General features: G+C 41.2%; 1 protein-coding gene across 1 annotated transcript in view; it reads right to left on the bottom strand.

The window, feature by feature from the left end:
* The window catches only part of DTWD2 (DTW domain containing 2), a 178,916-nt gene that overhangs the window by 65,884 nt on the left and 87,401 nt on the right, over window positions 1–25,631 (bottom strand). Inside the window, exon 4 of the mRNA XM_019555202.1 lies at window positions 16,652–16,841. Within this exon, the coding sequence (XP_019410747.1) occupies window positions 16,652–16,841 (190 nt within the window). The remainder of the gene's footprint in view (window positions 1–16,651; window positions 16,842–25,631) is intronic.

The raw sequence follows: 25,631 nt of genomic DNA, 5'->3' as shown, positions 1-25,631 counted from the left end.
CTGAATCAATTCAATCTTCACAGGTTAATCTAAACTGCAAAAATTGAACTGATAAGTAAGTGAACAGACATTCACTTGTGATTCTGGAAATGCAGCCATATACCTGCAGTGACCCAGGCCAGAAGCTAGAGCACATCTCCCTGTTTGACAGAAGCAAACATCTTGGGCCAAACCTAATCTACCCACCCTGCTGGGGGGGGTTGCGGGTGCGGTTTGCGGGGAACATGCAAAGCATCCTGGGATGCTGAGGGACTGTGAGTTAACTTGAATCTGGAGGGGATCTGGGACAGAAGTTCAATAAACTAATTTAACCTAAATCAGGTAAGTCTGATCATCAGTGATGTGTAGGGAGGGCACATGCCCCCCCCCAGACTGGCTGCCGCCAAAGAGGCCACCAGCTTCTGTGGACAGTGACAGCCCCACCCCCACCTCCACTGTCAATGCTGCACACGGTCCCCACTCACCAACAGCGAGGATGGTGGCTGTAAGTGGTACCTGCTCACTGCCTGCCACCCTTCCCCCATCTTCCTGTCGACACCACCATGTGGGCGGTCTCCGCTTGGCCCACCCTCACCACTGACATCACTGCAGCCACCTGTGGGCAGTCCTTGATTGCCACTGCCACGCTCCTGCTGCCGACACTGCTGCTGCTGCCTGTGGGTGGCTGCCGTGCCACCCCAGCCTCAGGAGGCATGAGTCATTCATGAGTCTGATAATACATCTATCCTGGTTTATCTTAAACTGGTTTCAGCCAGTTTTTGAAACTGGTTTATGTGCAGTGAACTTTTGTTATGTTACAGATCTGATGCAGTTTCTGATCACTTATACCAGTTTACGTGCAACTTCTGTCTCTAGCCCAAGAGTCTTGTAGTTTCTTCACTGGATACCATATTACCTTCGTCTAGTGCTGAAACAACCTATATCTCGTTTATACACATTTGGCTCTAAGAAAATAATAGATCTGCTTTCATGTTCACAACCGCCTTTTCAAGGTGCAGATGAAATGAAATGAAAATACTTTCATGTAATCTGAGGTTCTAGCCATTTAATCAAAACTTTTCCCAACAACAAACAAATTGAACCCGTTCCCCCCCAGCTAACATAAATCTGAAAAGCTTCTGGCATGATATGTACTGTTTGAGAATCCAAATTTGAGTTTCAGTTAACTGTTTATAAATTAAGCTAGAAAGATATATTTTTCCTTGTTTGTGATCAATTATCTAAAACTATATAAAATAGATCTAATCAAACCTGACATGTCTTAGAAGTTACCCTCCCCACCTTTTCACTGTGTAGTTTTATCCAGTAGGTAGCTTGGTGTGAAGACATGCCACGCTTCAATATTACCCATGTTTATAAATTTATGGTAAAAGGAGCAAATTTCAATTTTCATTGCCCTGGGCTCTCTTTTTCTATTTAATCAATTGCTTTACGGGTATTACTCATACCCAGTCCTTAGAGGACTATTCTGACTCTATGCAGTCAGAACAGATGTGAAGAGACAGATGGCTTTACCAGGTGCAAAATGGGAATTCAGAAACTCAGAGGATCTTCAATATTTAAATGAACCAAGTGGAAAGTGACTATGTACACACTTTGCAGAACCCATGGTCTCAGGGATAGTTTCCTTACAGAGAGTACATTTAGAGACCCTAACAAGAGTTAAATTTAAAATTACGAGACCATCTCAAAGGAGTGGTTAAGATTTTAGACAGTGTTGCAATCTGATCAGTGCAGCACGGCTCCCTTCAGGAAATGCCAAGAGACATTTGCAGATGATGAAAACAAGGTAAATTCTAACACTAAAAATCTAGAGAGGCAAGTCAAACGTTGAGCTAGTTCTGCAGAAGAGAACTCAGATTCCTTGGGAGAAGGTGATACCATCGACCCTCATGATAGGACAGTCCTTTTTTCTACTGGTGTTATTATTTATTCGCTTAAGTAGTTCCAGTGCACATAGAACAGGATTACCACAAAACATACTGAAGAGCACTATTCCCGAGACATGGGGAGTATGTAAGGGTTTCTATAAGCTTCATTAACCTGCAGGGGGACATCCTGGGTGTCAATTTATGACTTGCCCAGTTGAACAGCTTCTTAGGTCTTCCATTCCTACCTCCCCCCATTATTTATTCATTGTTAATAAAAATGCCTCATGGGACATGTATATAATTGACAGTAATCTGCTCACGACAAGCTGCCTCTTCAATCAGAGATTTGAGATCCTTTGTAAAGCTCTTCCACAAAATATCTGAAATAGGATGGAATTAAATGCATCGTTTCTGGACAATTTCTGGGATTAAGAAAAGATTTCAGTGGCAACTTTCCTACAGGTAGAACAAAGTAAAGGAAAACAAATATTAATTCCAGAGAATGCATCAGTGAAGCAGGAAACCTAACAACAAGATACAGAGCTCCACCTAAGTAATTAAAGATCAAATCAGGCACAAACTACCTCCATAGATCCTGAATATTTCCATTTGGTACACAAATATTAAACCCAGTACACTCCATTGACCATGCAATTCACAGCATCTGTGCACACAGCTATACAATTACCTATTTAAGCACAGGTTACTTGGAACTGAGGAACCAGAGAAAAAGAATAGGATATAACAGTAAAAATAAACACTAAGGTAAAAAAAAAACAAAACGTGGAAAACAAGGAGTGAGTTTTACTTAATCATCTAAAATATTCCCTCAAAACAACATTAAGAAGCTTGTGTATTCTATTCACAGGTAACCAACTTCAAAATATTTTCCAATCTCCACTAACTAAAATCACTTTGTTATGCCATAAGCAAGCTGTATACTACTTGGGACTCCCACCTCCCGGATCTAGGAGCTATCATTCAAAGTACTTTCATTTCTGACTTAATTAAGCCTTTAAAGCCTTTTCGGTGTTTACTTTTTATTTTTTTATGATATCCTGAATGGCTCAATCATAAAGAACAAGCAGAATGATTTTTTTTTTATTGTGAGTACGGGTTAATCAATAATTGAATCTTAACTATTTAGTTTATTTATAGTGTATACACTCAGATTTGCATTTCTTTCACTTTCTAGTAAAATCACATTACAGCAAATATGCCAGTTAATCAAATGTGCACCACCTGGTGCATTCCCTGCTGTCAGTGTGCCGGAGACAGGGAGGGGAGCCCTGCGCAGGCTGCTTTGCCCTGCACAGGCTGAAGAAGTGAAGGAGAAGAACTCAGCTCGTGGTGGCAAAAGCGGAAGTGGGACTTCCTGTTTCATTTTCATCGTGTCCCTTGGATGCCAGTTAGTGGAGCTTTCCAGTTGAAGAAATGCCAAATAACACAGCTTTTGCTGTATTTTCTTTTTCATTTCGATAAAAACGTAGTCAGATTGCACTGAGCCTAAATTCAGTTTTAAGCAGGGTTTATTCTGAAATATCTTTCTTTTATTCGGTGTGTGCATGTATAGTTGTATGTGTATGTGTGCACATATGCATTTTGTTTTGGTCCCATATTTAATGAACTACTTTTTCAATTATTCTTTGTGCAAACTGTGAAAGGATAGTTTTCCTCATGTCTTTTTGCAAAATTATTTTTTTGGGGTTGGTAATTCCTTCCATTTCATAGTGTTAGCAAGATTTGCATTATTACTATAAAGAAATATTTGAAAAACCTCTATGGTGTACACAGAGAGAATGACATATGGGACTTGAGAATTGGACTGAAATGATGAGAATGACATCAAAGGAACAGATGCTGTAGGCTTATAATTTACAAAGATGTTATGAATATCCAGCTATACCATGTTAATAGTTTTTTGTACCACCCTGTAGGCTTGTTGTTTAGGAGACATCATATTATAGCCTCAAGCTGAGGTTCCTCTGAATTTTGTTACAGTCTAAAGAGATACTAAGGCAAATTAATGAGGCATGGTTTGGCCTCAGATAAAAACTACTTAAATTTAATCTATAACTGTGGAAAAATGCAATTCATTTCCTTTTCCTCATCTATTCCACAAAATCATAACAGTAAGAAGTTCTTGGCACAACACTGAATTGTATTTCATCTGTCATGGATGTTCTGTTAACCATTCAACATGGCTTTTATACCATCTGCAATCAAGAGATATTGCTTGGGCAGGAGATAAGCCATAACCAGATTTGCAAACATGATGAAACAGAGTCACTTTCTAAAACTCATGAGAAGTAGGTGATAAGCCTGCAAATGATTATGCTTTAAACATTAAACCTGTTCATTCTCTCTCTCTCCCAGCCCCACTAATTCTTGCCCTGCACGCTGAAATGAGGATGATCCGTATCGCATGACAGCAGCGGTTTGACTCAAAGACCACTGATGTCAAAAGAACCTTGGCACAAGGTAGTAGGTAAGGAACCATGAAGTTCACATGGTAGCAAACAAATGGAAGTTTCATCCCATAAAAATTAAGGGAATGCTTGTATATAGGGAAGGACCCTCATAATACAGGAGCCATTTTTATTACTGCTGTTATGCTCCCATGCTTTGCCACTCTGGAGTATTTGGGGACCTCTCTCTGCTTCTGACATCTGAAAAAGACATCTCTGAAGTCTGACACATTAGATTGGTATAACATTAGATTGGTCTTCTGAGGACAACTTGGATGCTATAACTGAGATCAAAGCAGCTGTCAAAGCAGGGAGGTTCTCTTAAATTAGCACCGTCTTATTCTGAATGCAATTCAAGTACTTGATTTGGATCTGAAGTTGTCTCCAGTTCAGATGCTGGTTATGTGTGGTATTGTCAACAGCTTTTGTGACTAGTTCTGGTACTTAAAGCACAAGTCCACAAATTTAATTACAAAGGTGCTAGTGACAGTGATATTCAGTCCAAGGTGTTCACTGTATGAGCCAGCTTTCTGCTAACCCTTAAGGAAAATATGCAAAATCTCTCTCATGCTCTTGCCTATGAAACAAAATTAGTGAGCCAGTAATTAGGTAATTAGTTCATTTAATGTTGTTTATAATTATAAAAACGATGCTTTAAAAGGGATTTTCACCTTCAGAGTTGTTAACTGGAAAGACTATAAATTATAGAACAAGCCATCTATATCTTCTGCTACTCATTACTGGTTTCTGTACCATATCCATGCATTCAAAACTGTGTCTTCGTTGCTAAGCTTATCCCTCATCTGGTACATCAGCATCAGTATAAACTTCAGTACGCATACTACAAACCATGGAGCCCATGATCCCCCTCAAATACACATTTTAGTAAAAATAAAAGGTGCAATGCCTGTGACAAGAATGGCAATGAAAATATGCAAACATAAGCAAGCAGATGCAATATGGTATAAAGATCAGACTGTGGTAGGTCCAACAGTGAGGTGAAATAAAAGAAATGCCTATATGTCTATTTTTTAATAGAATCTTTCAGCTTTACCTATATAATAAAAAAAACAAAAAATAAAAAAAATCATATCGGTTCAAAAAAGCTCAAAACATTGCATCTTGTCACAAATGTACATACATAAGCAAACATATACAAATTAAAATTCCTTAAAAAGTGAGTTAGGCACTACTTTATTTTAAATATTTTCTGATTTTCTGTAATTATATAAGGTTAAAGATTACTTTAAAATTCCCATTAAATAATCGTACCAAGCAAAAATAATATAGTCAGTAACGGGATGAACCTACAACAATGACTAATAGGTTTTTCACAATTTAGTTGTTATCCAAATACTCTGTTGCTGACCTAAGTTTACTTGGGTAACCTTAATTATGTATTTACATGCCTTTGGAATGATGTTTTTAATATAGTAGAAACTCTACATAGAATTTCAAGGCACCTTTTTTCATCTGGCTGGGATAAATGAGAGACTCCTTCAAAATTTACTTTGTGATACTGAAATTCACTGCTTAAATCCAGTATACTAAAGAGGCTCTCTAGGATACTTACTCATAATTAATTATGTGTACAATTAAGTAAGTGTACAAAGGTAATTTACAATAGATAGACAAGGTTTCATTAAATTTTCTTCTACACTTCTCTTTGCTAAATCAATAATCCATCAGGCCAAAAAAACTGCTGGGCTTTACATGATCAAATACAACATTTTATTGTTCTTTTTGTATGTATAATCTTGTGGACATTTCAAACTTAGCCAAAAAAAGTGCTAAGATTTTCAGCTATTTGCAAAATGTTACAACAGGTTGTTTTTTTACACTTTGCTAAACTCTTCCATTGTATGCATAGCCATTAATTATCAGCATGTACACCCCAAAAACTGTATTATTTACACAAATCCAAGATGACTTTGAATTTAAGATGACCCCTCAATAACTGGATTCTATACATGGGCTATTTATAAATTTGTTATAATTTTCCATGTACGGAATCTAAGTATTGGAGAGCTGTCTTAAGTATAGCAGAGCTGTCCTGCATTGCTATAGGAGGGCACGTGGTGGGGGAGTGAAGTTGTTTGACCTCTGCCCCTTGCCACCTGTCCCACCCACCTCTTGCCCTCCCCCACCCAGCGCCTGCCCCGTCACTTAGCACTTGCCCCGCCCATGCCTATGCTCCCCTGTTCCTGTGCCCCCTGGCGTCTAACACCCGTGGTTCCTCCAGGCCCTGGCACCTACTCCCCGCACACACTTTCTTCTGTCCCACCTGTCCCCCCACACTGCTGCCTGCCACCACCATCTTTCCCTCCTGCCCCCCGACTTGTATTCAAATGTGGGGGGGACTTTTCCCACCCCCCATGTCAAATGGGGGTGGGGGAGGAGAACCTTGTCTTGGATTTGAGTAAACACAGTATATTGTCCTTCACAGAACAGAGAGCAGTTCTCTAATCTTCAATTTCCATTCCATTTGAAGATGGAACTTTTCCTTGAAATCTTCTATTAGCATGGCATAATTCCCTGGGTTGTTTTTAACATTTGATGGTAACAAATTATTGGTAGTTCCTAACAGTTTGGCTAAGATTTTTTATTCAAATGAGCAATAAAAGTGTTGAGAAATTAGTGCAAAAAAAGAGGACTGTGATAAAATACTACAAAAATGTTACTGCAAACAAGTATCTGGGTGCTTTAAATTGAAGTTGTCTATAAAGCCATATCGCTCTTTTCTACATGAAGAAGTATTACAAGCTTCTTTCAGCCAGGTGAAATTTTTTTTTTTTTTAAATCAAGCATGCATTTGGATATTAAAAAAATCAGCCTGTATATTAAACAAAAGTGAAATTAAATGCATTACAGGACAGAGTACAAAAAAGGTTGCTACACAGCAATAACCTTGATTGCTGGCATTGAACTCCACAAAAACAAGAGGAAGAAAACAAAATCCTGCCAGCTCCTCTACTATTACTCCTTTCCTTGAGAGAAAATTCAGCTAAAAATGAGGGGATACTGAGTAAGTAAAGAGAAGAATGGGTTACTTCAAGCAACATTCCTTGAGCATATAGGGTAAGAAATACAATCCAGGAGAAGAGGATGACTAGGTTATCTGCAAGCAGTATTCCCTTTTCACATGCCCCTTACCTCCCAAAAACATACACTATCAACAGATACACCTGGTAATAAATGCAGTAGAGAAACAATTACCTACACTGCAGCTAGAACAATTAGTCATCTGAATTCAGAATCTACGGCAGATATTAGAGTCAAAAGACAAAACATGACTGCGTGAAGGGAGGACAAGATGGTTATTTTACTGATAAAGGAAGCAGGTACCTCAGTCCTCAAAGCATAATGCTAATGTGGCAAGACACAGATACGGTATTTAGGCTGTCTTAAACGATACAAAACTTTAAAAGCAGGTCATGAAAGCCTTATATTTCTGATATGGATATATATGAAATCTTAATCCATAATGAAATCTGAGTTTTGCTTCAAGTGGCTGTATAAAAAGGGAAGGGATTTATATATGGACTGGGTTGGCAGCAGCCTGTGCTTGCAGCAAAGCTCCTTTAAAGCATTCCCTTTCCCCCAGCTGCTTCCCACTACAAACAAATGCCGACCCCTGAATTAAACCACTGTTCTTAAAAATGTTTCTAGACCCCTCCTCCTCACAGGAGGAAAAGTTTCTTTTCTGCATAGACTAAATTTTACTTCTCTTGTACAAAACAGCCAATGAAGTCTGAGTTTTGCTTCAACTGGGTGTTAAAAGGGAAGATATTTTTATGTTTTTTATATAGTTCTTTGATATGGTCTCCCATGATGGTCTTATAAAAAAGTTGAGGGATTGTGGACTGGCAGAGTCCACAGTCAGGTGGGTTGGGAACTGGCTAAGGGGTCAAACGCAGAGAGTGTTAGTGAACAGGTCTGTATGGTCTTGGCGGGAGATGGCCAGCAGTGTCTTGCAGGGTTTGGTTCTTGGGCACATGCTGTTCAACTTCTTTAACAACAATTTGAATAAGGATGTGGAAAGCCTGCAGGCCAAGTTTGCAGACAGTTCTAAGTTATGGAGAAAAGTGGTCACGCTAGGGGATAGGATGTGGATCCAAGCAGACCTGGACAAACTGGAAAGATGGGTGGAACAGAACCAGATGCAGTTCAATAAGGAGAAATGAAGAGTGCTTCATCTAGGGAGAAGTAACCAGGGACATTAATATAGATTAGGAGATGGCCTGGCCAGCTCGATGGCTGAAAGGGACGTTGTAGTTATGGCTTGATCGCAGGATGAACAAGAGCCACCAGTGTGAGACTGCAGTCAATAGAGCTAACAGCATACTGGGATGCATTAACCAATGCATCGCAAGCAGGGCTAAGGAAGTGATACTTCCTCTCGACTCGGCATTGGTGAGACCCCAGCTGGTGTACTGTGTCCAGTTCTGGGCACAGCACTTCAAAAAAGATGTGAAGAATCTTGAAAGGGTCCAGAGAAGGGCCACAAGAACGAACCTTATGAGGAAAGATTCAGGGACCTGGGGCTGTTCAGCCTGGGGAGGAGAAGACTTAGGGGGGGACTTGGCCATCTAATAAATATTCGAGGGGTGAATATCAGGAGCTGGGGGGAAAACTGTTCACTAGGGCACTCCAGCAGAGGACAACAAGCAATGGCCATAAATTGTTACAGGATCATTTCAAGTTGGATGTAAGGAAGAACTTCTTTACGGTAAAGGTGACCAGAATCTGGAATAGACTTCACAAAGAGGTGGAGCAGTATCCAACATTGGAAGTCTTCAAAAGGAGACTGGACAGGCACCTTGCTGCAATCATTTGATCTTAGCAGTATTCCTGCCCAGAGCAGTGGGGCTAGACTCAAGGATCTTTCGAGGTCCTCTCCAACCCTTAATTTCTATAATTTTTAAGAAAGCATGTGAAAACAACAACAGTAATAGAAATGGCTCCTGTAGTATGAGGGTCCTTCCCTATCTACAAGCTTTCCCTCAATTTATCTGGGATGAGACTTCATTTTTTGCTACAATGTGGACTTCATGGTACTTTACCTAGTACATTATGCAAAGGATCCTTGTGGCCAAGTTCCTTTGTATATGGCTCAGCCAACACTGCACAGCCCTAAAGGGGTATGCTACCTCCTCAGAGCACTCGCCTGCCATGACTTGATGGTAATAATTGGAGAATTCTCTTCCTGAGAAGGAAAACTGGCTCTGCTATCAGGGGCATCTCCGATAATCCAAAATAATCAGTTATAGCCTGTAATAGTCTCACAGGCCTTACAGGGGGCTCCTCCAATGCCAGTACCCCCGCCACAGTCCTCTGGGTGTTAAGTCCACGCTCCTGCTGTTAAGGTGTCACAGCTAGGAGCAGCTCTTAGTACCTTCCTGGATGACTCCCAGGAAGCCTCTGCAGTCCATTAGAAACAAAAATGCAAAAATATGGGGAGGGGTATCCCTAACCCCTGACCTCTGTTGCTCTCCAGTGCAGGGTTTCTCCTCTCACTATTACTTGTGCCCTTTTGGGGTCTCCGCCCTGTACTCTCAGCCTACGAATGCTGGTTTCTGGCCTTCAGCTGTACTGAGAAACCTGGGCTGAGTTAACATCAAGTGACTCCTTCCCTGAGGTTATAAACAGCCTGAGCTGTTCCAGCCCCATCTTAGTGTTTCCAAATAGGGCTTTCCCCTTCCAGGGATTCTGTTTCCCAATAGGAACCTTAAGGGGGCCAGACCATCTCTGTGTTCTCCTGGGGCTCTCTGCAACACAGGCTTTCCCTGCTGGGACACTTCTCCACTCTGCCTTACAGTGGTCTGCAGGTAAGGGTTTAGTTCTTCACGCTCCCAGACCTGTCTAGGGGCTTCTTCTGTTTGCTGCCTCTGAGCAGGCTCTGCAGTTGCCCTGTTTCAACCGTTCCTGTGTCCTGCCCCTTTACTGTTGGGGCCGCTTGACTTCCAGATACTAAGGGGAAAGGAGCAAGTATCGATTTTTCTCCTCCCACTCCCCCTACAATCCTGTTGATGTCAGTGGTTTTCAAGTCAACTGACTTCATATCTATCTTTCTATCTATCTATCTGTCTATCTATCTAATCTAGAGAAGCAGAGTTTAGAAACGAAATACTTTAAGGGAACTTTGCTCCAAGCATTGGAGTTGCTACCAGCTGGTCCACAGCGCTGGAGGCAGAGCTGCAGTCACTGGTCTTTACCAGAGGGCTACCACCATTCCTGCCTGCTGCAATTTTTCTCCGGTGCCCAGGCAAAGCCCCTCTATCCCCCTCCCCACCCTGAATTTTTCTAATGCAAAAGTCCATTTGTCTGACATTTACAGACTTTCAGAAATGTGTATAAAGTTTCAGTTATTATTTAACCATCAAAATAACTCTCTCAAGAGTTTGCTTTTTCAGAAAGTAAACAAAGTTGCAAAGGGGAAAAAAAGCATCTGTACTAGGGGAAAAGTATTTTAAATTTAGTTTTATTCTACATAAATAAACCCCCCAGGCATACTAAGTATTTGTGATTTAAGAGATGGGATTTTGTTTAGTTTAAATTTAAAATTGACTGCAGAGTTTTAAACACAGAAAGATTACATATTTTAAGAGTAGAATATAGCTTTCTTAAGCTGCTTTAGTATCAGCCATCAGGTTATAAAGCCATCAAAATAAGTCTTTCATTAAAAAAAATATAAAACCCTTAGGTTCTTTTTAAAACTACTGGTTACAGAAAACTGTATTAACATAAATTACATTAACTGTGCAACAGAGTAAAACCATAGTATAAAAACCCACAACCACTTTAAAAATGCCACTTGCACTAATGGTCTGCTGTGCTTAAAAAACAGATAATTTTTCTTTAGTCCTGACATGGAATTAGTTTGCTATGAAGCTTCTTCCAGTCATGACATTAACCAACTAGTTACAAAGACAAATTAAAGGGCTGAAGTTGTAAATATGTTAAACATCAAAAGCCTAAGAAGTGCCCCTTGCTTGCATTTTTACTGAGTGCAAAATTGAGCCCACTTTTCTAATGAATGGTTGAATCTTTAAGCTGATTCAACTAAGCAGCACCTAAATTTCTTTCATTTTCTCTTCCATGAGTATTAAATCCAAATGCCCAGTACTATGGAAACATCTACAAATAGGTTTCAGAAGAAAGGAAAACAAGATAAGCCAGTGGTAGTCAACCTATTTCCCCCATGGGCTGGACAGACGGTACTCAGTCAGTCCATGGGCCAGATCTGGCTGGTGGGCCCGACCCAGCACATGGAGCAACCAGGTGGAGCCTAATCCAGCCATGTGGAGAGAAGGGGGTCATCTCAGTCCCGATCTAGCAACATATGAGGGGAAGGGGCCATGGTCTGGGCCCTGATCTGGTTCGGTGAGGCTAAGGAATTTGGCAATGGGTGAGGGGTGATAGTATTACCATACATGCCACTGCTCCCCCACCACCAAATTTCCCAACCCATGGGAAGCCCCGCAGGCCGGATGCTGTGGCTCCATGGGCTGCATTTAGTCAGTGGGCCAGAGGCTGAACATCCCTGGTCTATGTTATGCCCTCCACCCCTCTTTCACTAGTTTCCACCCGATCATTCTCTTAGGAGGGGAATGGGCAAGAGAGCCATGAGATTTATTCTTCCTCTCTAGCCAACTATGGACAGAATCCCTGATAAGCCACCAATCCCTACAAATCCATGCAAATCATGGGGAACCTATAAGAGGGCAAAACCTCCCTCCCTCTGCAGAAGCTGTGTTCCCGTGTATTTCTGGCTCCATGATAATATGATTCTAATGGAAGTGATCATTACTGGCCTCTAGGCCCCACCCTTGACAGGGAAACACCAGTGTAACATAAGTGCCAGTGACTAGACAACAACTGGTACTAACTTGATAGGTTGACCTCCAAGTGAAAAGCAATTGTGTTTATTAAATCCAGATTATCCTAGGAAGTGTGTTGCACGCCAGCACTGTTCCACAGTAATCTAGCAGTGTAACTTTAATGAAGCCCAGCTTACAAGGCTTCCCCAGATTTCATTAGTTAGCTAAACCAGAAAGAAATACTGTCTGCTCTGGAACATCTCTTTATCTGCAGATCCTTTCATGCCCAACATGACCAACCCTTCTCCCCCCACCAGACGTAACAGTTGCCATCATGGATCCCATCCACCATAAAGCAGCCTCTGAAGCATTCAAGTGGGGATAGTAGGGTGAAGATTGATGTGAAGGCAGCTAGGCCCAGTTCAGCCCAGTCTTAAAATGGCACAATCAAGCCTGATTTCTTATTATATCACAAATTGCTTGGTGTCCAGTATGGCTAATACTACTGCCCAAAAGGGAAAAGATTTGCTTCTAGTGACCACTGAAGCAGAATAAAAACAAGAACATTTGTTTAAAAAAGGATTTTCTTCCTCTCAGCAGCTTATACCAGCCAATAATGTTTTTGGTCAGGGATACATAGCACACTGCTACATAGAAAACCAACCATACCTGGCTTTGGCAGCATAAAATGTTCTACTGGCATATATAAGAATAAAACATTCAGCCCTTATTGCTAGTCTGATTTATTTAAAAGGTATCCACTTACTGTTTTATTTAATAGGAAACATAAGCTACTTGTGTTAGGACTCCATTAAGGTTTTAAGTTTTAAGTTAAGGTTTTAAGTTTTATAGTTTACCTCTGAAGATTTCAATTTACTGCTATTTATAAGGTTTGAAATATTTATCAGAGATCAATTTTTTTTAAACTTGTAAATTCTGGATTTAAGATAAAATACAGTTGATTGTGGATGAAGCCTGCCTCAGAGACAAAACAGCTACATGCACAAACCAACACTGTTTTTTAAAATCCACAGGCAAGTGGCTTAACTCATATGAAGCATAAAATAAAATCCAGCCTGACAAGTCATGTATAAGTAAGTTATAAAACATATTTCAATCTAACACTGGAAAAGAGGAAGAGCTTCTTGAACCACAGAAATTACTAACACAGGAGCAGATAGGATTGGCAACATAATTTACAGAGATACACTGCTGCATCCCCACCCACAGCCCCACTGAGTTCAGTGAAATTCTTGTCAGGGTTATGCCCATGCAATTTTCAATGAAGGATCAGGACTTACACACTCAGTAATTTTATTAACTTTCAAAAAATATAATCTTAGAGAATTCTGAGGAGAAAGAGGTTATCATGGTATTTAACGATACTCACTTACATGGAGATTATTAACTTGTTTCCACATTATTCACCTCCCATTCCATAATTAGATTTGAAAGCCTCCCTGGATTCCTATAAACCTACACTAATATTTAGGTAGAACAGTTGGGAATTTTCACAGAAAGGCAACAATATCATATTTTCATAGCCAACAGATGTGCAACCCAACAATTATCTGAAAAGTGTGTGCATATTCTAAAAGAAAGTTTTGGCAAAAACTGCAGATTTTTTATATTACACATTCCAGGTTTAAAAGCTAGTTGGGAATTTGTCACTAAAGCTATATGGACTGATAACACAGTTATTACAAAACCAAATCTTTACAGGAAAATTTGTTTTTACTGACATTTTTCAATTTTCTTTTGGGAAAAATAAATTAAACTCTTTCTCCTGGGTCACATGAACATTAATATGAGACTGTCACAGGGGCACTGAGGTGCCCTGTTCTTAGGCAGGAATAAGGGCAGCTGCCAATCACAAGGGCAGCTCAGGTGATGGTTGTTGGGACAGCCGTGCTGGTCAGGTGACCAGAAGGGGGCAGGGCCGGGCCTTTATAAACAGTCCAGGCTGAAGCCTAGCTAGCAGTTCCCTGCTGACAACCAGAGATGCAAGAGCTCTGCAGTAGAGCCAAGCAGAGCAGAGGCGAGCGGTGCAGCCTGATCACCCATGTGGCTGCATCATGGAAAGGGGGAGAGAACCCTGACTGGGAAGCTTAAAGGTGGGACATAGTGGCCATAAGGGCACGGCACTTAAGTTCTAGCCAGGAGGCTTATTTTCTGTTATAGCCAGTTGGCTCACAGCTTTACGTTTCTTGTTTGTTATTGCTACATATCGGAGGATCGAGTGAGGCTGTAGGGGTGTGAGGAGGCCTCACGGGAGCTCCCCAGTAATCTGGGGGTTCCTGGTGCCCTGTGGGGTACAGTGAGCAGTGCTGGATCAGCATAGCTGTTTGCGCCAGTGTGGCGCGGTGTTGAGGGGTGTTGACCCCAGCCCTGTGGGGCGATAAGCGGAGAAGCCCTAGTAGGGCGAAAGACCCTGACGGTGGTCTAGGGGGCCAGGCACGGCTACGGCCACCTAAGCCCCAACCATGAGGACTTGAGAAGCCCCGTAAGGGGAATAAGCTTATTGAGAAGCCCGGTGAGGGCTAGGAGTGCTTAAGCATGAAGAGACTGGCCCGATAGGATGCAGTCTGTACAAGAGAAGCCCCAGGAGCAGGCATGTGTACTGAGGGAAGCCCCAGGAGCGGGCACATATTACTGATAGAAACCCCAGTAGGGGTGTGGACTGGAAAGGGTCCCAGAGGGGCTCCAGAGTGGTGGGGACTCCGAAGGGTCAAAGGGGCCAGGTAAGGCTCAGGCCGCCTGAGCCCAACTGGGAAGAGTACTGTCAGTAAGCCCGAGAGGGCTAACAGATAGAGGGGCGCCAGCTGCGTGACAAGCCCAGGGGCGCCAGAGAAGGGGCGCCGGTTGCGTGGCAAGCCCAGAGGCGCTGGGCAGGGCGGAGAAAACAAAAGGACCTGATAATGTCCGGAAGAGCTGTGGGGCTTGGGGCGTGCTAAAGGGGAGGTAGGAGGCACGCATAGCCCATAAGGCTGGGGTGCACCAGGTCACTCCATACGGAACGGGGGACAGTATAAGCATAGCACGGTGTCCAGGGCAACAAGAGACAGCCTCTCTTCTAGAACCATACACCAACAAGACGTGGCGGGAGAGTAAGAGGGTGCTGGATCGCCTAATTGGCACGGCAGGGGGCGCTAGTGGGATCACAGCCACTCCTAGGCCCCACTCCGTGACAGAGACCATTAGAGTTTCCACAATAACTCAGAGAAGCACTACCCCTGCCTCATGACCTCATTTACTTCTGTGGGTCAGGTCCCTAGATGAATTACCACCCTCAACACCCCAAGCTTTCCTTACCATTGAACTATTGGGGTACATCCTTGCAGTCAGGTTTACATAGGATGTGAGGAGGTATAGTCTGGCTGAAAGACCCAGTCCATGTGTAAGAATGGATGTACAAGGCAATTAGTAGGGCTGTGCAAAGCTTCGGTCGCTAATTCAATTCAAAAGAGGTTTGGCCCAATTTGGCAGCCAAATCTCCAAATCCGAATCCAATCAGGAGACCCATTAATCTCTCTGAATCAAATCAGAAGCCTCCGATTCAATTCAGAGAGATTGGATGATACAGACAGACACAGCTTTATATGTTTTTTCTACATACCTCAAGGTACCAGGTGGCTTACGAATCATGAGATGGTGGGGCAGAGGGAGTGTCCCAGGGAAGCGGGGGGGTGGCAGCAGCATGCTCAGTGGCAGACGTAGAAGTGAACCAGAAGCATTTCTGGTGCACTTCCAGGTCTGCCACAGAGTGCATGGAGGACTCCCCCAGCTCAGCAACTGTTGTCTCCTCGGTTGGGGGGGGAGGCACCTGGGGTCCCCACACAGCTGATCGCTAAGCTGGGGAGGGTCCGGCAGGGTGCCCCATGCTCTCAGAGGTGGACCCAGAAGTGGAGCAGAAGTCATTTCAGTCCACCGTCAAGCACACTCCTGCGGCATGCTCCATCCGCCCCACTATCTCAGTGTTCATGAGCCACACCCTGGTACCTCAAGGTATGTAGAAAAAACACAAAGCTGTGTCTATGGCCGAATTGCTGATTCTCTGAATCAGAACTGAATCTTTAGATTTGGCCGAAACAAATCAGGACAGTGATCTGAATCAATGAATCAAATCACTGTCCCCCGAATTGGGCCTAATCTGAATCCGAATCGAATACAGCCTACTTCGCACACCCCTAGCAATTAGCTATTCCTGAGACACTATAATAGCTCAAAAAGGACACTAATGAACACAGAACCAAGTTGCAATATACTATATTGATTCAGTTCAATAAACCAAAATAGTATTTCGTTAATGACAAAATTAAAAATTAACTATTTCAAAATTTGCTTTGTTATTTTGACACTGTATACCAATTTGCAGCAAAAACTAAAGTTCCCCACTTTTATCAATTTGTAGGGTCAAAATTTTGGTTTCTGACCAGCCATACAAAAAGCAGGTATTACAACCTTATGTGAGGAAAGGAACAATATATAATACCTGTTTAGGAAGACGGAAGAGAGAGTTTTTGTAGAATATATCTTTGGCCTGACTCCATGTTCCATCAATGATGATGATTACAGATGGACCAGAAGGATGCAGAGCCATTTCTTCCAAATTAGCTGCTTCAGCTCCAGGATACAGGATTAGTGTGTTAGAATTCCTACATACAGCAGCTAACTCAGGATACCTGCGAACAAACAAAAGACTTCTTGAGTTTTTCTGGAAGAGAAAGTATATAATTTTCTTCCCACACCTACCTTATTTCACCTTCTCCAAATGTAAACTGTTCAACCCATGGAACATCACTTGCTACCATTCCTTCTTCTGAAACGGTCAATCCTACTCCTGAGACAGGAAGGGTGCATCTACACATTCATTCATTCATTTGCTGTAATTATGGTGCATTAAATTTAGTGCCTGTAATGACAGGTACTACAGGTACTAACTAAATGTGCTGTAATTGGCGCTACTACACATTAGTACAGATGAACGTTTTTTAGTAATGCTACTGTGCATTAGACTAAATCTACTGCACAGTAATTTACCATGGGCTTTGCCCACCATGCTGGCACTCAACAGAATTAGTCTGCTGTGCATTAAGCATCTCATGTAGAGGCCCCTGCCGAGGAGTTAATAGAATAATACTCAGACTCAAAGTAATGGTCAGAATGATGCTACTCATCATCTTGATCTTGTGCTCTGCAAATCAGATGTTCTACTTTGAGAAAAGACTTCTTTTTGATGGAAGAGTCAACCTTGATTTTAACATTTTGTATCATTCTAGTTTCTCCACCAAGACATTAAGTAGCACAAGGTCATAGGCTGATACTTTACCACAAGTTTAAGGCCAACGTTTTAAAAAAATGACTGCTAATATTGTATTTCCAAACTGTGAGTTCTATTGTTGGATGTGAAACGATCACCCACAAACATAGCTGCAATTGATGCGACTTGGTAGCTCATAAAATCCAGAATGGTTTTAGTATCTTAAGTTAGATACTTAGCACTGATAACAGGTAAATATAAACAGAGACTATTACAGCTGACTAACCAGACTGACTCTTCAATAAACCCAACTCATGCCAGCCCAAACTGAAAATCATAAGGAGCAAAAATAGAACTCTGAGCTCCCCTCAGACAGTGATGATAAACCATTTCATTTGGTTCAGTGCAAAATTCAGCATTTATTTCCTTTAGGGAGATTTGCGCAGACACACAGAATGTTCTGAATTATTTACTTTGGTAAAGTCTTATTAGGTTTTAACAAATAATTAAACTTCTATACAAAGATGTTTCAGAACAACAGAAAAGCAGACATAAAAGTCACTTATCAGAATGACGGCGAATAATTTCTACAAAAAAACAACCCAAAACACACTTCTAGTATATGATCAAAAGCATTTTTTTTTTTTTTTTTTTGAAGAAAAGGTCCATAAACAGAAATCCAAGTTTAATTTAAAGATGCAAGATTAAAGTTGCATAGATAGAGAATTAAAAATCAGGAACCATTAGTTTGAACTCTAATCCTTAATGCTGAGTTATATCCAGAGGCATTGCATGCTTCCATAGATACTGTTTAAAAGCTTCCACTTCAGATTTGAATGAAGAGTTTATAGAAAATATTTTTAAAGTAAGTACCAGTCATATCTTAGAATTCAATAGTCTACTAATTATAAAGCGACACAGTGTAAGTGTTTAAAAACAACAACAACAAGCTCATTCATAAAACATTAATGGCTGAGTACCGAAATTCAAATAACTTGAGAAAAGTCTCCCAGGTTTCTTCTCCTGGTGGAGAAACTTCACCAGAGCTGTGTGTACAGACATTCAAATGCTGAGGCCTAGAGGAGTGGAGAGCATGCAGTGCTGACACTGTGCAGACCAGGGGGGACCCAGTGCACAGGCTCCCTTAGTCTGCCTTGTGACAGATGGCAGCAGTACACAAAGCAGCCCTGATTGCCTGACTCAGACTACACATGATCAGACTATGTTCTCATGCAGCACAATGTGGGGATTATGAAGGAGGAGTGTTCTGCTCCTTGCTGAAGCAGTACAGTCCAGTAAGCAATACACTGTTTCCCTGGGGGGGGAAGGGGGATGTTGAAGGACTATAATCTCTTCTGAGAGAAACTGCATGGTATGTATAGACATTTGCAAGAGTGATTTACCCCTAGATTTTCCCAGATTATTTTTCTCTTGGAGTGGTCATTTTCACTCTGAGAGAAAAGCCTGAACATCTGCATACTCATGGTTTCTCCTGGGAAAGCAGCAACTCTCCCAAGAGAAACTAAATGTCCGTACAATGTACTTGTCTCTGTCCTTACACATGTACCTCCCCACCCCGGAAAATGCTGACAGTGTACAGACCTGATTTTCCTGAGGAGCTCAGCACCTCCCACATACCAGAAGGTGCTGAATAACTCTCTGGATGTACTCAGCGCCTTGCAGGAGATGGGGTACTTCCAAACATTAGAAGGCACTGTAAGTTCTCAGTACCATGAACAGTCCAATTAAAGCCATATCCACTGCTAGTAAAATTTATAGAATTGGTGCCCTGAGAAAGGCTCAGTTCTGACCATGGTTATCCATGCCTTTGTAACTTCAAGGCTAGATTAGATTACTGCAATAAACTCTATATGGGACTGCCCCTGAGGGCTGTCTGAAAGCTGCAGTAGGTGCAGAGGGCAGCAGCCCATATTTGACAGAGGTCGGTTGCCAGAAGCACACAACTCCAGTACTCTAGAGTCTGCACTAACTTCCTGGAGCTTCTTGGCACAATTCAAGGCATTAGTCTTGACTTAGAAGTCCCTAAATACCTACCGGGACTTCTCAGCCCTTTTATGCTCCATCATGATCCCCAAAGTCAGCCAAGAAAAACCTGTGGACCAAGTTCACTTGCTAAAACACGAAAGGTCATTCTCTGTTGTTGCTCTTCAGCTCTGAAACATCTCATACTTGAGACCTGCCAAAGCAGAAGTGCTATAAAACCTTTTTATTTGTTGGGTATTCCTTGAGAAATTGTTTTATGTTTTATTATTTTATCTGCTTTTTTATTAATCTGTTATTGTTAGCCACCCTGAGCCTTTTTGGGAAGAGTGGCATAGAAATCAATCAAATCAAATAAATAAATAGATACAAAAAAACCCCAATGTACATATATAATGTGGTAAAATAAGAAAGGAACAAAGCTACAAAAAATAAGTTCATGAGGTTAAATATTTCTTTTACATAAATTTTTGCAAGATATATATCACTTTGATTGAGATGCGAGTTAGAGATGCAGTAAATCTGGACTTTTTCTTCTTATGTATCCCCACCATTAATAATTCTCACCTAAATAAAATATCCCTTAGGGGTATGCTGAAACTCAATTATATGATAAGAAAGATCTTTCCCATTTATAGCTTGCAGAAGTGACAGTTAAAGGTATTATCTTTTTTCCTTGTTAAATGAACAACATTTGATAAAGAGTCTGAAAAAAAAGTAGATATCTTAACAATATTATTTTAAAAGCTACTTGACAGAAAACTACCATTCATTCAATCTGCATCTCTGAATACAAGAAAGCCTTACCACAGAGTCTTTAAACAATCACATATTACTTCACTAACATTACTAAAAGGCAGGATTTTCTAGACTACTGCTAGATGTTCCCAGTGGGAGTTGCTATGTGGAACAGCTCTGAAAATTGAGCCATTTTATTTAGCTGTCTAAATGGGAGTTGTTGCATAAAGAATCCTTTTGGAACATATATAAATAACATAATATATTAATTTTTACCTTACAAGCTTTGACTTGTAAGCTTATGTTTATATATATAATAGAGTATGAAATGTAATGACTGCACATAAGCAAGTAGAGTTAGAGCTAGGCAGTTATCCTTCATTTTTTTTTAATTCTTACTTGAAAAATCATAACAACATCATAGAAAAATGTCACCAGAAGGGATCTTCAGATGTCATCTAATCCACCCCTTCTGCTCAAGGCAGGATCATCCCTCTCTAAACCATCCCGAACAAATGTTCATGTAGCCTGCGCTTAAACTTTGAGTAACAATAATTCGACAAACTCTCTGTGTTTAACCTTACGCTGTACAATAGTAGTCCTACATAGTTTCAATTTTTTAACCTCAATCCACATGAATAATTTTAAACGTGATGCAAAAGGACTCAGTAAAAACTGTAACAGCATATCTCAAATTAAAAATCAAAATCAAATAAAGAATACTCAGGCAGCTTTGCATTTTGTGCATTGGAAAAATTGATAACGAAAATATATGCTACAACAATTTGTTTCCCATTGTGTCACTGCTGGTATTAAAGAAGAACTGCTCATTTTGAAACATTACTAGCTTTAGGACACTAGTGTATCATGAAGCAGAAATTAAATTTAATCTACCATTTCAATCAGAGCAGCCACCATGCTGATGGCAGCCTCTTTGAAGCTACCAACTCTCAAGAGGGAACTAAGCCATTTTTAAAAAGCTGTATTTTTCTAACCAATATTCTTCTCCCAGATCAGAGCTGGACTTTTAAAGATACAACTCTGCTGATCAGGAAAAAAAAGGTTATCTTATATATGAAAAAATGATTCTTAAATAACCTGGCTTCCTTCTAAGCCTTAGCCGTTTCAAAGAGAATGCAAAAAGTTTGGCTGAAGATTCAGTGCAAACAGTTTAAATGAAAGCTTGTACTGACTTCAAGTACTGTACTTCTAGTATTTTCAAACCAGCTGGGATTCAACATTAATTTTTTGTACTCTTTCAGAAATAAATAATGAGAAGGCTGATGTGACTAAAACTTTTCACAAAAAAAACCTGTTGTAATGATTATTCATTAGTCATATATGCTTCAATTCATTCTGTTTATTACATAAATTTGAATATACCTTGATTATTCAAATGATTTAAAACTAATTGGTTAATGGTGACCTCTTTCATACCTATACTTAAAATTCCCATTCATGTCACTGGACTATATAGAGAAGTACAATTTTAAAATATTTTGGTAATTTTTTTTTAATGGGCTACTAGTATCCCATGTTTTTCAAAACCCTTTTTATAAAGGGTATACACAATTCCATACTAAATTTACAGCTTACATTAATACATCTAGACAGTATCAACTTCAATTTAATTTTTTTCCATTTTAAAATGTGACAAACATCACATTTCATAACTGATCTTAACTCAGTAAATCTTGCCCATTAACAACATGGCAATTTGTCAGGTAGAGCTGCATGTCTATACATGCATTTTGGCTTCTATTCTACCCAGAAGAGCACACGATTCACCAGCAGACTCTCTATGTGCGTGAAGAAGGGTGTTTGTGCCTAAAAGCTTGCAAAGAACAATTTTTCCAACTATTTAGTTGGTCTAATAAAAGACATCATATTTACCTAAAGAACCTTGTCTGCTATCGCCCCATTTACTTTCATGTCACCACTAACTTCAGTGTCACTGATTTGAAAGCAATATGTTTACTAATGACTATTATTTATTAATTTAGTGTTCTATGAACTTTACATAATGCAAGATTTATCAAGTTCAATGGCTGTATTTAATCCAAAGATTTTTGCCCATCAAATGTTCAGTGCTGGGTTTTTTCCTAGCACATACTCATTATTCTAAGGCAACATATTTGACTCCTGTCCAACATATACAGTTTATTTAAAGATGAAGACAAGTTCTTGTCGTCATAAAATTCTTTTAGTAATATAAATTTCCTCAAGCAGTAACATGTTAGGGCAGGAGTGGGCAATTATTTGGCTGGAGGGCCGCTTAATGAATTTTGATGAGCTGTCAAGGGCTGCAATGATAGCCCCACCCCTTGACAGGTTCCTCACCCTCTGATCATCATCTTGGGACTGGAAGTTCTGCACCCTAACCCCTGACCTTTGCCACTGGAAGTCCCTCCCCTTGCCCCAGAAGTACTCTTTCTTTTTCTTTTCTTTTCGGGGGGGGGGAGGGGAATGGAGGGTTGCCCTCTTGAAACTGGAAAATAAAACCAAAACATATACTAAAAGTAAAAAATCTACTATAAAGTATTTTAATTTTATTTCAAAAAATATTTTTGTCCTGATTTGTGTGTTTGTGTAGTATATATAGAGGTAATTGCATAAGAGATCAAAAATAAAGCCTTACTCTTGTAGGTTGTGTGTGTGTATGGGGGCAGTGGTTTGTGGAGGACTATGCGGAGTGAGTTTTTGTGTGTATGGTTGGGTGTGGGGTATGTGTGCAGGATTTGTGAGGGGGTGTGGCTCCGTGTGTAGGGGAGTGTAGGATATGTGCGTCTGTCTGAGGGACTGTTGGGGGGGGTATGGGCAGGGTGTGGGTGTATGAGGGAAGGTGGATGCTGTGAGGACTCCCCTACACAGCCCCATATCCCTATGACACACACGGATTCACATGCCACTTTGGGGATGGGAGGGGGTAAACCCTGTGTGACAGAGCCCGCTGCCTTCCCTGCTCCTTGCCACCACATGCAGCTCGTGGGACTCCACTGAGAAGCAGGGAGCTGGGCTCTCTGCTACTTCTGGCAGCACATGGTGGCAGACAGAGAGGAAGGCAGCCAGCTCCATCATGTGGGGCTTCCCTCCAGTGGCATGCAATTGCAGGGAGCTGCATGTGAGCCCTGCCCTATAGAGATGGCCTGGCCTGGGTCTGTTCCCTGCCACCATGAGCAGCTCCCAGAACTGGCTGGAGCCATGCACTGTTCAGTGGCTGCACCTGCAAGGGCCACAAGCACCCCAAGGGCCTGCTGCTGCTGCCGGCAGAGGTGGGGGCCATATGCCTTGGAGTAGCATGTGGGGGGTCCCCACGCCCCCCTCCCTTGCTCACACCCCACAAGCCCCACACACCCTTACCCACAGCCTGCTCACCCAAGCTCTGTACTCCTACTGCCCTGCTAGGCACAGGCCATGGGCTCCATACATCTGGAAGCCCCATGCTCCACGCTTCCACCCAGCTGCAACTTCCCTATCTGCTGTCCAGAATAAATGCTGCAGCAAGGATATGAAGAAAAGTTACTGGAAGCTGGGCAGCAGCAGGCCTTCCTGGAAGCTGTGTGTGTGCTGGGTGGTGCCCTCCCACACAGGAGAGTGGGAGTGAAGCACACAGGCTCCGTAGGATACAATTAAATTGATGGGTACCCACAGGCTAGATGAGAAAAAAAAAGGCGCCTTGTGGGCCAGATCTTGCCTGCCCCTGTGTTAGGGAATAAAACCATGCGAGTTAACCATTAGGCTTCTATGTCTCTACATGCATCAATGAAAAATATAACTTTCCCTCCCCCTCCTTTTTCCCTCCTCCAAAAAAATCACTTTTATTGTTACCTTTTTCAGCAAATAATGTTGTGAGGACCCATGGCAGGGGGTCGGACTAGATGATCTGTCTAGGTCCCTTCCGACTCATTGATTCTATGATAATTAACACCAAGGCTTTATAATCTACCATGTAGCCACGAGCACAAAACACTATATATACCTCTTTTAAGATATGCTTTTGTTTTTTAATTTCTTTGGGGAAAATAAGGAGGAAATGTGTCCTGTTACAAGCTATCATACAGTGTCCAATGCACAAGACAAACGCATGTTAAAGTATTAACTCCCTTTTAAAAAGTTTATATATAAATTAGAAGTTATACCATTAAAACGATCAAAACAATTTGGCTTAATGTAGTAAATTTAACAACCTGCATTTCATCCCCATAAAATCCATTTTGTCTAATACAACAATTATGGCTAACAACAATTACTGCCATAAAAATGTGCAAAAATCTTTCTTAATACGCTCTTAAAATGTGTCTAACCAAACTGTCAGAGCATGTTTATGCAGTCTCATGACTATGGAAGTGCAAGTAGTTTTTCAGTATTCATGAGATGCATGTTCATAAGGAATAGAAATTATTTTTACCTTAACTATACCATATTTTAATCCTGTTCAGAGTAGCACACTCAGGAATATTGTTATATCATGTGTGTGGCCGGCAGCTCCCTAAAGCATCAACAATGGTTTAAATTCAATAGCAAAAAACCCCCCCAAAACGAAACAGAAACTCCATTGCATTTGCATGAAAAATAAAAACCACTATTGTATATGATACTAAATGACTGACATGCTTGTGGTATAGAGAAATCCACATAATTAGGATAATTAGGATTCTGGAGCTGCAACTAGAGTCAACGTGGCCTTGGACAAGTCAGTTGATCTTTCTACTTAAAGTCCCTCTTCTGTAAAACTGGGGTAATAACTATCCCATCTATCTTACAAGAATACTGTGAGGATTGGTTAGCTGATATTAGAAAAATGTTTTCTTCTAGTTGCCATGCTCAAAACATGATACCTTAGTGTTTGTTTACAATTAAATAAAATGATTCTGTTGAAGAACCTCAGTCATAAAACCATTATATGAAAATGTTCAATATCAATATTTTACATTATACTACATTATATTACATTTGGGAAAGAAAGGTCACTGACTGAATGGACAAGAGGACAACTGCCTCCTACTTGCAGGCTAGGGACAGACGTTACACATAAACCTGCTTAAGTCATCAGAAACTGATTTAAACCCATAACAGAACAGATGTCCAGTATGCGAAAACCAGCTTGAAAATGGCCGAAACTGGTTTGAGAAAAACCTGAATGCAGTATCAGACTTAATTGATTTGGATCAAACCAGTACATACAATGTCTGTCCCAAACCTGTTGCTTGTTTAACATAAACCAGAATCCCCCAGCATCCTGGCATGCTCTCTGGCCTGGGCTGCACTGGGGAGGGCTGGCCCCTCCCCTCTTGGGGAGCAGAGGGAGCAGGGTGCATGTGTGCCACACATGTACCCCCTCACCTCGGCAGCAAAGCCAGCAGCTGCAGAGGAGACAGTAGCAGGGGCAGCAACAGCTGATTCCCCCTAAGGTAAGTGGGGCAGAGGGTACAGCGCAGCTGAGGTGGATCCGAAGGAGAAGCCCTCTGGAGCC

Source organism: Crocodylus porosus, unplaced genomic scaffold, assembly GCF_001723895.1.
Source record: "Crocodylus porosus isolate Cpor-Errol unplaced genomic scaffold, CroPor_comp1, whole genome shotgun sequence".
Lineage (NCBI taxonomy): Eukaryota > Metazoa > Chordata > Crocodylia > Crocodylidae > Crocodylus > Crocodylus porosus.
This window is presented reverse-complemented; position numbering and strand designations above follow the sequence as displayed.